The sequence below is a fragment of the Saimiri boliviensis genome, chromosome 15, assembly GCF_048565385.1.
Source record: "Saimiri boliviensis isolate mSaiBol1 chromosome 15, mSaiBol1.pri, whole genome shotgun sequence".
Taxonomy (NCBI): Eukaryota; Metazoa; Chordata; class Mammalia; order Primates; family Cebidae; genus Saimiri; species Saimiri boliviensis.
The window spans coordinates 53,168,668-53,181,395 of NC_133463.1; the positions used below are offsets into that span (position 1 = coordinate 53,168,668).

The 12,728-nt window shown below is 35.3% G+C and overlaps 1 protein-coding gene across 2 annotated transcripts in view; it reads left to right on the top strand.

The window, feature by feature from the left end:
* Positions 1-12,728, top strand: part of ATP6V1C1 (ATPase H+ transporting V1 subunit C1) — an 81,484-nt gene that overhangs the window by 54,442 nt on the left and 14,314 nt on the right. For both annotated transcript variants that reach the window (XM_074386998.1, XM_003940670.4), the window contains exons 4-8: positions 4,801-4,886; positions 7,301-7,395; positions 8,900-8,991; positions 10,066-10,164; positions 12,047-12,115. In XM_074386998.1, the coding sequence (XP_074243099.1) occupies positions 4,801-4,886; positions 7,301-7,395; positions 8,900-8,991; positions 10,066-10,164; positions 12,047-12,115 (441 nt within the window). The remainder of the gene's footprint in view (positions 1-4,800; positions 4,887-7,300; positions 7,396-8,899; positions 8,992-10,065; positions 10,165-12,046; positions 12,116-12,728) is intronic.

A 12,728-nucleotide genomic window follows, 5' to 3' on the forward strand; every position in this document is an offset into this window, starting at 1 on the left:
AAATCTGCATTTCTCTGTTGGCTGATGTGATGTGATGTGCTGAGTATCTTTTCACGTGTTTTTTGGCCATTTTTTTTCTTCCTTGGAGAAATGTCTATTCAGATCCTTTGCTCATTTTTAATTGACTTCTCTTTTTATTGTTGAATTGTAAGAGTTCTTTATACAGAATATGCAAGATATAAATCCCCTATCAGAAGTAACTTGCAAATATTTTCTCCTATCCTATGAGTAGTCTTTTTTTTTTTTTTCTTGAGACAGAGTCTTACTCTGTCGCCCAGGCTGGAGCGCAGTGGTGAGATCTTGGCTCACTGCAACCTCCGCCTCCTGGGTTCAAGCGATTCTCCTGCCTCAGCCTTCCATGTAGCTGGGATTACAGGCACTAGCCGCAGCATTCAGCTAATTTTTGTATTTTTTAGTAGAGATGGGGTTTTACCATGCTGGACAGGCTGGTCTTGAACTCCTGACATCAGGTGGATCCGCCTGTCTCAGGCTCCAAAAGTGCTGGGACTATAGGCGCGAACTGCTGCGCCTGGCCATGTCTTTGTTTTCTTGTTTGTGTCTGTGAAGCATGAAAGTTTTAAATTTTGATGAAGTATAATTAATTTTTTTCTTTTGTCACTTGTATTTTTGGCATCATATCTAAGACACCATAATCCAGGATCATACCGTTTTATGTCTGTGTTTTCCTCTAAGAGTTCTATAGTTTTAACTTTCACATTGAGGTCTTTGATTCATTTTGAGTTAAGTTTTATGTATGTTGTGAGGTAAGGGCCTAACTTGATTCTTTTGGATGTGCATATCTAGTTGTCCCAGCACCATTTGTTGAAAATACTTTTTTTCCTCATTGAATTGTCTTGCTACCCTTACTGAAAATCAATTGAATATAAATGTGAGGGTTTATTTCTGGACTCTCAATTCTGTTTCATTTATCTATGTTTCTTTCCTATATCCAGTACCACATTGTCTTGATTATTGTGGTTTGTATTGGTTATTTTATTATTGTATTATTATTGATGATTGTAGCTTGGTAGTCAGTTTTAAAATCAGAAAGTGTGAATTCTCCAACTGTTTTTTTTTTTTTCAAGATTGGCCATTCTGGGTTCTTTGCCTTTTTGTGAGAATTTTAGGAACAGTGTCAAATTTCTGCAAATAAGTCAGCTGGAATTTTGATGAGGATAATGTTGAATCTATGTATCAGTTTGGGGAATAGCATCATCCTAGCATTATTGTCTTTGATCCATGAACATGGGATGTTACTGCATTTATTTGAGGATGGTTATGCTTTTTTCTTCAAAATTCAGTTGGAAGAGTTTTTCTAAACTGCAGTTTTTGTTACTTTTGAAATTTAGGTACATGTGTATTTGAGCTGAAAATGGTTATAGGATCTTTCATAACTGCATTTTAATTAGTTGGCAGAATCAATCTACAGTTCCTTCAACTCTGGGGATACAAAGCTTTTATCTTAGGATTTTTAGAGGATTTTCTCATTTCTGCTGCTAAAATGCTTTTCTGAATTGATAAAACCACTTCAAGGCAATGGCTGTGGCAGTACAGACAGAGGTCAGTGTTGCAGGGAGAGATCTTTTCACATAACAACAGGTCGTGAGGAGGTGAACAGATCTAGGATGTATTGATGGTCTTTAATATTTGAGTCAAGAAGGCCACTTAGCAGATAGTTTCACAGTAGATTAGTTAAGAGATAGTAAAAGCTCAATTGGGCCCAGACACTTGACTATTAGAATGGAAAAAAGAAGATGAAAGGAAAAGTGACTTTTAGGGTTATAATTCCATTTATTCATATAGAGCAAATGATTATTATGAATTACTATAAATATAGTAGAAATAATTATGATACACTCGAAGCACTAACTGATAGAAAGAATAGTCTTTTCGTTTCTTGCTTATACATTTTTAATGAAGAAAATAAGGAAACTTTTTTTTGGTTGTCATCCCTAAAGTGAGTCCTCCCTGAGGTCTCATCTACCTCATTACAGTTACAAGTTATGACAACCAAAGAGACACTGAGAAAGGAGGTTTCTGAGAATATAATTAGTAACATTTATTTGTACCCTTATTAGTCACCTTGATGTCTTTATTGTTCTTTCTTTAAATTGTTAATGGATGTCCTGCATATAATTTAAAGTTTGCTCAGATTTTAAATTTTATTTATTTATTTATTTATTTTAGAGACAGGGTCTTGGTGTCCCGCAGGCTGGAGTGCAGTGGCGCAATCATAGCTCATTGTATCCTTGAACTCCTGGGCTCAGGCAATCCTTTCACCTCAGTTTCCCAAGTAGCTAAGACTACAGGCTTGCACCACCACACCCAGCTAATTTTTATATTTTTATTTTTTTGGAGACAGGGTCTCGCTGTCTTGCACAGGCTGGTCTCAAACTGCTGGCCTTAAGCAATCCTCCCACCTCAGCGTCCCAGAGTGCTGAGATTACAGGTGTGAGTCACCTGCCCAACCAGCTCACATTTTTTAGGGAAGGAATCTGAAAAGTATTTAGGGCAAATGTAGTTAGTTTGGTGAGCAGAATTTAAAGTTATCTGTGCAGTTTGTCAGCTCTTCTTTTCTACATTGTTCCACAGGTCCGTCTTCCCCAGTCCTGAAAGATCTGAGGATTTAAAAAGCCATGTTGTTGTTAGACTTTGGTAGTATTGGCAGATGATAGCTTAATGACTTAAATGCTCCAAGTTTTAAAGTCCAAACATTGTAGAATATATGTGGTAAATCATAGCTTATTCTTTCTTAAAAATGTAATCATTAGAGCAGATACGTTTGAGGTGACATTGTGTACCTTGACACAGATCCTCTTGTAAATAGGCAGAGGGAGATCATGAGGTTCTGGGTTATTCAATGTTAAGTTTATAAATTTGACACAGATGATTCTATACTCTGAAGTACTTCTGTGGGGTAAATGCAGCATTTTAGAATGTTCATAGCAAATGGTTCTATTTACAAGATGCTTGTCAAATTTTATGATAATGCTTTGTCCCTTTTGAAGGAATAGGTGAATTTTGGATACATAGGCAAGTGTATGTACAAACCTCAAGTTAAACATGTTGAAGGCTTATGGCTTACATCATTATTTCTGAAATTGTTCTACTTTTTAGGTTTGAGACCACTCAGCCTAGGATTGTCATTTACATTTAGCTCCTCTGTCATATTTCCTGGCCCTTATTGGTTCTTGTTTAAACTGTTAACAAGTCAGGCTTTGTGGCTCACACCTGTAATCCCCCCTACTCGAGGGACCAAGGCAAGAGGATCTCTTGAGCCTAGAAGGTCAAAGCTGCAATGCACTATGATTGCATCACTGCACTCCAGCATGAGTGACAGAGCGAGACTCTCTCTTAAAAAAAAAAATACACACATGCATTTTAAAAAAAAAAAAAAGTTATAGGAATTTCTTAATCTGTCTTCCAGTTTCCCCTCCTAGCCATTGAGCATATGTGGTCATCAGAATACTTGTCCTGGAGCCTGTTTTGACTGTGTAGGTCACTGTCTAGAGTGTAGCATCAGAAGCTATGCCTCTGCAATCTGGCATCCCACTTTCCTAGCCTAAGCTCCCCTGCTTCTCAGCCTCCTGCTTCCATCAATCTGGATTCCTCACCATTCTCTGGATGCCTACTGCTTATCCACCTCTTATCTTGACTCACACTATGCCCCATGGCAAGAATATGCTTTCTTCCCACGTAATCATTCTTTTAAACCCATTTCTGTCCTTCATCACCTGCTCATGAGCCCTTGGGCTTTCTTGATTACAGTAGCTGCAAGTAATCTCTTTTCCCTCTCTCTGTCTGCAATCTGGCAATCTCAGCTGGCACTGACCTCAGATTGTTTTCTATTTAGTAATTTATATATATTTTTTAATCTTTCCAGAGAGATTTAAAGCAATGTATGAAGGTAGTGATTTTGTCTTCTATGATTTTGAAGCCCACCCAGGACCTAGACATGAAGGCAGACATGGAATGAGGAAAAGGATGCTGAACTCCCAAAGTCAAGACAACATGTTTCTGGTAGTCATGGCTCTGCCATTAACTGGTCTTGTGACTTTGGATAAGTCACTTATTCTTTCATACCTCAGTTTCTTTCTTATAAATGAAAGAATTGACAAGGTCGTATATAGGTACCTTGGTTTAGGTTGGTGCAAAAGTAATTGTAGTTTATGCCTTTTTTTTTTTTTTTTTTTTTGGTTAAGTAATGGCCAGAACCACAATTACTTTTGCACCAACGTAATAGTTTTGGCATGGCTTCCTCTATAGCATAGCTCCTTTTAGATAGTAGATGCTCAATAAACAGTTATTGAATTCATAATGTAGGACCTAATTTTTCATCATGACTTATTGCTTATGTTCTCTTGCCTGTCAGATCCCTTTCTTCCTAAGGAAAAGCAGTGTCTTGCTGTCATAGGAGCACAGTGAATGCTAGTTCCCGGCCTCCTCTTTTGTTCTTAGTCCTTGCATTGTCTAGTTTCTTGGCATATAAATATATGGCTATTTACAGACTGTTTCTCACTAGCTTCCCACGACTTTCTTTCTAGACTAGTAGACACATTGCATGTAGTCTCCTTAAAACTCTACAGTTACTCAGCTGATTTTTGCATGTAACAAAATCTTGGTCCATTTTATCCTTAAAACATTAAAAGATAAGATCCATTTATTGTATATTATACAGATAGGTATAATGGGAACATATATAGTCAAATTCATGTCTTTATATAATATGTTCATCATCTAGAATGGAATTTAGATCTTTTTTTTTTTCTGAAAACGGTTGTTGATTTTTTTCCTCTCCAGAGTGGTTAAGAAAGTGGCTCAGTACATGGCTGATGTATTAGAAGACAGTAAAGACAAAGTTCAAGAGAATCTGTTGGCTAATGGAGGTAAGCTAATGTTCATGATTTAATTATTATTAACTCATATAAAGCGAATGACTAAGCTACAGAAACAAAAAGTAATGTCAGAAGTCTGTAGAGGCCAGGTGCGGTGACTCATGCCTATAATCCCAGCACTTTGGGAGGCTGAGGCAGGCAGATCATGAGGTCAGGAGTTTGAGACCAACCTGGCCAACATGATGAAACCCCGTCTCTACTAAAACACAAAAACTAACCGGGCACAGTGACGGGTGCCTGTAGTTCCAGCTACTTGAGAGGCTGAGGCAAGAGAATTGCTTGAACCCAGGAGGTGGAGGTTGCAGTGAGCCAAGATCGTGCCACTGCACTCCAGCCTGGGTGACAGAACAAGACTCTGTCTCAGAAAAAAAAAAAAAGTCTATAGAAGAGGACACTAAATACAATAGAAAGCCATTAAAATACAATTATTGTTCCTGAATTTGGTGATACTTCCAGGTACATAACTGTCCCCTGAAACATAATCTTGTAGAAGACAGTCTTACGTAATATATAATATAGCTTATGATATGATGTCAAGTCTCCTGCAAGAGCAGTATTGTAAATATTTGCCTTAGTTCTTTCCAGGATCTATTTGTTCACACATTTACAAGTAAGTTTCCAAGTTGTATATCTCAGCATTGTTCCAATTGAATACCTGCTGTCTTATAAAGATTTTTTTATTTAACAGTGTATAGCTGTGAAAGCCTTAGAACAGAAATTATTAATTTTATTGCAGAATAGTGTCCCCGTCCACCCAAATTTCATTTTGGCATTCTTTACTTAATACCCAGAAAATAACCTACTGACCTCTCTGTAGCTAGAAGCCAATATTTATGTAGCATTTGCTCTATGTAGTAATGACTTTATAAAGATGGTTCTGACCCCATTGTTGTCATTTGTACTTCTTATTTTCTAATGAAATGTCATTTTAGCATTTTGCTTCATTTAAAATTAGAAGCCCATCTTTAGTGATGTCATTATAATAGGAAATAATGAGCTAGGCATAGTGGTTCATGCCTGTAATCCCAACACATTGGGAGGCTGTGGCGGGAGGATCGCTTGAGTGCAGGAGTTCAGAACGAGCCTGGGCAACATAGGAAGACCCTGTCTCTAAAAAACCCAAACAAACAAAAAGAAAGAAAAAAAAAATTAGCTGGTTGTGGTGGTGTATGCCTATCGTCTCAGCTGGTCAGGAGGCTGAGGAGGGAGGTTTGCTTGAGCACAGGAGTTCAAGGCTGCAATGAGCTACGATTGTACCACTTCACTCCAGCATGGGTGACAGAGCAGAGCAAGACCCTGTTTCTTTTTCTTTTTTTTTTCTCAAAAAAAAGAAGGAAATAACCCTTTCTTTCCCCTTGCCCCTTAATAAACCTCTGGGAGCCTTTCCTTTCATTCTCTATGGGATCATCTGCTCTGATAAGGTCACTGTATTTTAAATCCAGTGTTCCTGAAATCTCATTTTTTCTTGCAAATAATAGCTGTTCACTAAATATTTAATCAGTTAAAAATATAGTAACTTATTCCTATTCTTTATTATCAAGTAATTCTGATCTGATTGTTTACTGTGTCTGTTGATTTATGTTTTGAGAAAGAACAGATTTATGGTGCCTTTACTGATCTGTGTATTTCATGAAATGGGGCAATCAGTCTAGTAGATGGAATGGTGGTTGAACAAGAGGGGCAGTGCATCTAGAGTTGCTTTTGGAAATACCATCTGTGTTGTTGACTCACTGGTATTATGTAAGGAGGTGTTGAGAAGAGAAAGATATTTTTATATGAATTACTTTTGTCAGTTAGCACTACCATACTTAACGTTTCATTTCACTGACCTTGATCCTGCTAGAGGTGAAGTCACTTTGATTACTAAACTTCCAAGGAATAAGTTGTTGAGTATTTCTTTAGCTTTACATGTTTTTTTCTTTCCATTTGAAAATGAAAGGATCCATTTTTTGAAAATTACTAAAGTGTGGACTCCTGGAAACAATCATCACATGGTTTTAACAGACAAGTTTTTTTTCGGTTTCTTTGGGTGAGTTATCAAAGAAAGAACATGTTTTTGTCAAATTCCGCTTATTGAGGAGACAATTTGAAGTAGTTTCTTAATCTTTGTGTCTCTCTCCTTCACACGATGCATATTAGGAATATGTACATATTTCATTTTTAAAGTAATCAAATTAGAAGGATCATATTAATATGTATTAAATTTTGAGTAAGAAGAGATTACAAAGTAAAATTTGGATTAATCCCTGTTACTTAATATAGTTCACATTTAATCAGGATTCTTCAGAAATGACAGCTTTGCTTATTTCCTCAGTGCCAATGTCAGTATTAAAATATTTTGCTGTGTAAAAAACTGAACAATTCTATTGCTTCTCTTCAGTAATTAATTAATTCCTTTATTTCAGTGGACTTGGTTACTTATATAACAAGGTTCCAGTGGGACATGGCCAAATATCCAATCAAGCAGTCCCTGAAAAATATTTCTGAAATAATTGCCAAGGTAAGATAGTACTTGAGACAAGTAGGAAACATTGATTTTTAGTGGCTTTGCTTATTTTATAATTTTGCTATGAAATACTTTGTAGGTTTTGATAAGGCAACTTAATTATATGTCACAGATAGAAGGTATCCTTACTACAGCTTTAGACATTAAAATATGTTAAAAATTATAATGCTTCCATGTGTAGATTATCTAAGTTATATACTTAGTTATATAATTAAATATTACATCAACAATGTTTAAGAAAGAAAGTGTGAAAATTCTGTAATTATTTTTTATACAAATTTTAAGGGTACCTGAGATTGTGTAGAATAGGAAATTAGAGTCTACTAAGATTTCTTAGTCATTCAGGTACATAATAGTAGTCACTAAAGTATTTTTATGTGCATGTAGTACTTGTTCAAACATTAAACTCTGGATTCTCTGGACCTTGAAGCTGATGCATGAACCCACCAAGTTAAGAGCACCTTTTATATTGAGAAATCCTTGAACTTGAGAGAAATGTAAAGGTCTGTCTTTTCCCCACGAGATCTGTTTGTGGAATAAAAGTCTTAACAGGAACTATAATGAGACAGATAGACAAGGACCTGTTAATTGTTTGCCAGCATTCTTATTGACCTGGCTGGGGCAAGAAGTGTAGTTTAAATTATTGGACAGACTTTCCTTGGCTCCCAGTAACTTTAGTTGTGCACTATGCTATATAGTTAAATGTAAATAAATAGACTATCAAAGATTTTAACTAAAGTCGTCATACAGTTTTATGACTATAGTTTAAGAAACTATTATTTGATAATATAAAGTGGTATTCTTACCATGACGGAGCCTTATTTTCTGGATCCTTAAGGATTCGATCGTCTGCTTTCTGATGCTTTTGTAGATAGGGAAGCAGGCTTAGAGAGGTGAAGTGACTCGGCCTTGTGCTACACAGCTAGTAATGCTAGAGCTATGTTAAAGTCAATTCTTCAAATGTTGTTTACTTCACATTTTCACCTAAGTAGTTAGTAGTTTTAGTCTTTTTTTGAAAAAAAAAAAAAAAAAAAACAAAAAAAACAGCTTTTGAAACATGAATAAATTCAACTATAGTTTTAATTTTGTAGAAAAATACTCTGTGTAATAGTGATGTTTGCAGTAGTCAACACTCTTTATGTAATTTATTTTGGAAAATATCCTTCAGTCTTATGAATTGTAGCCTTGTAATTAGTAATCTCCAAAACCAGTAGCCTAGATTCCGTTTCCATGGTTTAAGAAGTAATAATAATTAAAATACATGTGGACTAAAACATTACTTTTGGTAGAAAATATTCATATGGAAATTATCACATTAAAAAGAAGTAGGCTGTTTTTAAAATAAGCTTCTAAAGTCATGCTTTTAAAATAATAGAATATTCTGACACTAGAAACTAGAAACTGGTGGGGTTTTTTTGTAGAAGTTAAAGTTTAGCTACATTGATGGTATTAGTAGAGGCAGATTTGGGAAAATTTTGTCTGTTTTTCTTTTTTGAAGGGAGTAACTCAGATTGATAATGACCTGAAATCTCGAGCATCTGCATACAATAACCTGAAAGGAAATCTTCAGAATTTGGAAAGAAAGAATGCGTAAGCATATCAAGTATATTTGAGTAGTAAGAACTGGTGAAACACACTGGCATGCACTGAAGGAGATATTGTGGGGATGTAGTTAGTTTCAGTTTATGTTGTTTCTGTAATCAAAGTGGTGTTTCTTTCACTGCATGGAGAAAATTCACTAAGATAAGTTTATAGAATTCAGACTAGTCAAAATAGATGGGAAGCTGATTTATTGTACTTGTTTTACAAATAATGCTTGTGAAATGGGTCCTGGCTTATCCCTTTATCCATTTGATATTTCACTGAAAAATAGTCTAAAATTAATTGTTTTAAATGAAATCATAATATAACTGCATAGCAATTACCTGTTGCATAACTATAGAAGAATCCTTTTATGATGTAATAATTATTCTCTCATCTGTTTTTTCAGTTAAGGTTTTTCACTCATTAGATTTTTAAAAATAGGACTGCATTGTTGTGGTTAATCCCCTTGTGCTATGACTACTACAAGTGCAACGTTAAGCATGGAAGTATTCAAGCTGTGCCTTCATATCCTAGAGGGAAAGTTGGTTGGATATTATCAGTGATACAAACAGGGCAGGACATATTTATTACAGGAAAATGATTACTGGAAGACAAATGAAGACTGATTTGAAAGAGTTAATTATTGGGTTAGCTACCAGAATTGCCTGGTATCAAATGATACACAAGGAGAGGGAAGAACACCAAAGATGTTCTTAGGTGTTGTGCTTAGATGATATAATTTCATAATTATATGATGGAATAGACTTTAATTGATATCTAATGAGTAGATAGCACTTTTCCAGTCAAGATACTATATATGTACCCAAGAGAAGAGGTGAGTTATAATAGTTAAAGAAAACACCAAACACTAGAGGCAGATTTTGTTAAAAGATGTTTCTTTGGTTGCAAGGGTAGGGTATATTCAGCTAAATGATGACTTCTTACAAAGTAAAAATGTTAAGACTAATCCCTCTCGATATATGTATAGTATATTTGTGTATTATTAGCCTGCTGTTTCTTTACTTGTGTTACAGAAGCACATAATTATCAGCCTAATGATTTTTTTTTTTAATTCCCCAGAGGAAGTTTGCTAACTAGAAGTCTAGCAGAAATTGTGAAGAAGGATGACTTTGTTCTTGATTCAGAGTATCTTGTCACATTACTGGTAGTAGTGCCCAAGTAAGTCTATTACAAAAGGTTTTACTTGTTAAAATACAAGAAAAATGTTAGTATCTAGTATTGTAATTTGAAGTTGTCCATAAAATCCAAGTGTAAAAAGAATATAACCTTGCTCTTCATTCTGTCAATCAGCATTTGCTCATGTGGCACATAAAGTAGAAGTTAGATCATAACCTGGCAATGGAGATGTCAATTATAAATAGAGTTTCCAAATCAAATTTAGTAGCTTGGTAGAGTTGGCTCATTCAAACATTAAGTAACGCTAAATTATCGATTGTTTCAAAAATGCAGATTTTAGATTTCTCAGAATAGGAAGGTCTTTGCATTTTTTTCTGAAAAAAATCTTTATGACTGGTTAGGATGAATTAAGCCCTGTAAGAAGCAAATAATAGTTTAGATCAGATATTAGCATTTTTTAAAATAAAGGGTTAGATAGTAAGTATTGTAGGCTTTGCAAATGATGTGCTCTCTGTCACAACTACTCCACCCTGTCAACTTTGTGGTTATAGCTGAGTAGCCATAGGTGATATGTAAATGAATGGATATGGCTGTTTCAATAAAACTTTATTTACAAAACAGGCTTAGCTGTGGGCATAGTTTGCTAATCCCTGGACTAGATAACCTTTTAAATCTCTTTAGGATTAGGCCTTCTGTGTTATTTGCTATTTGATCATAGTTAATCTTGAATGAAGTGAAATGAAATCTTTGGGTACCTGTAGGAAGACCTGGACTCTGTGTGCATCTGTATAGCACTATGAGTGGTTTCACTTTAGACTTACACACTGAAGTCTTGCTATCTGGGAATGTTTGGGGGATCCAAATTCAGGTGGGAGATTTGAGTCTTTTTCAGAGTATCATTGCATGAAGACTTCCTTGCTGTGCTCTGCATTTTTATCTGGTTCAGAGATTGGGAATACTAGAAAATGATGCCTCCGTGGAGTTTACAGTGGCTACAATATTATCTGACTTCTGCATTTTTTCCCCTTATTGCAGTATACTGGCTTTTGAATTTTTCTTTGCACATGGAGAAGGCCTTTAATCTAAGGGTTTCACTCCAGAAGTTTTATTTTGTATTTTAGTTACATAACTCTCCTCTGTTACACTGAAATACTGATTGTTAATAAGAAAATTCTATATATCTGTGCTTTTGTAGGAAAATAACATTTGCCCAGTTAAAATATTTGACTCATTCAACCTTTATTTAAAACTTGGGTTCAAAACCAGAAATTTTTATAGTTTACGGTAACTTGTAGTTGAAACATAGGCCTAGGATACTTTACATGATGAATTATTTTCTGCCTTGACCTATAAGCACTGTAATTCTTTGTTTTCATTCTCAAACATAGTTCTATCTCCCCACATCCTGGGAAGCCAGTGGCCTCTAGAGAAGGTTGTTGAACAATTCTTTGTGGCAACATAGCTTACTGGCATTTCATTTACTTACTACCTCATGGTACTCTGTGCTTCCTGTAAATATAGTTTTATTCAGTCCTTCATAATGGCCACTGAGCAGGAATGGTAGTAATTTCAGCATGATCTTTTTTAAAAAATACAGATACACATGAACTATTTAGTCTGAAAATAATTTAGAATCTATACACTACACTGCTTGACTTCCTTTCCAAACCTAGTTCTAGGATGTGCCTCTTTTGCAATAGTTACTGGATGTTGGGTGGTGACATCCAATTTCCTGCATTACTCAGTGTATTTGAAATTCATTCTCAGTAGAAAACCTGAATTTTTTTTTTTTTATTAAATAGAGTTGAAGTTTACTTACTATAGCCAGATTTCCTATTTATCTCATAATTTTTATCTTTTCCTGGATATGGCAGGAAATAGGTCTTGTTTTTCTTTTTCAATGTGTATTGTACCTTTTCTGCAGGTTAAACCACAATGACTGGATTAAGCAGTATGAAACACTAGCCGAAATGGTAGTTCCAAGGTCTAGCAAGTAAGTAGTAGTCTTTGTAAAACCCTTTGTTTCCTAGAATTCCTTTTAGAGTTTGGATGTTGGCTTAGGAAATATGTTTGCTCTCTTGCCTTTGGGATAAATTAACCTCATGAGTGAGTTCTGTGAACTCTAGTTGCAATAATTTTAGACCTAGAAGAGACTTGGCACAGTCTGACAACCTCCCGTTTATAGACTTAGAATTTTGAGGCCAGTGAGGTATTAATAGTTTACCCGGAGTCACACATGTCATTCATGGCAGGGCTAGAACTAGGTCTCTGATGTGGTACTTTTTCTGCCACACAGTATGCTGCCTTTTGAACATTCTTTATTCACTATTGCATACCTACTATGTGTCTATAATTCCTCATTTTGCTTGCCAAAGGAAGTGTACCAGAATGGCTTCTGGACTGCCGTGTTGAACTCCAAATGTTCACCATCACTTTGAGCTTAGATTTTACCTAATCTGTACGTTCCTTTTATTTAAAAAAAAAACAAGCAAAAAACCCCTTTTTTATTAAGCACTTTTTAAATTTATGGATTTAACATGCATTATCTAATTTGAAATTTAAAACAAGTCTGTGAAGAAGTATGGATTATGGGCGGTTATCATTCT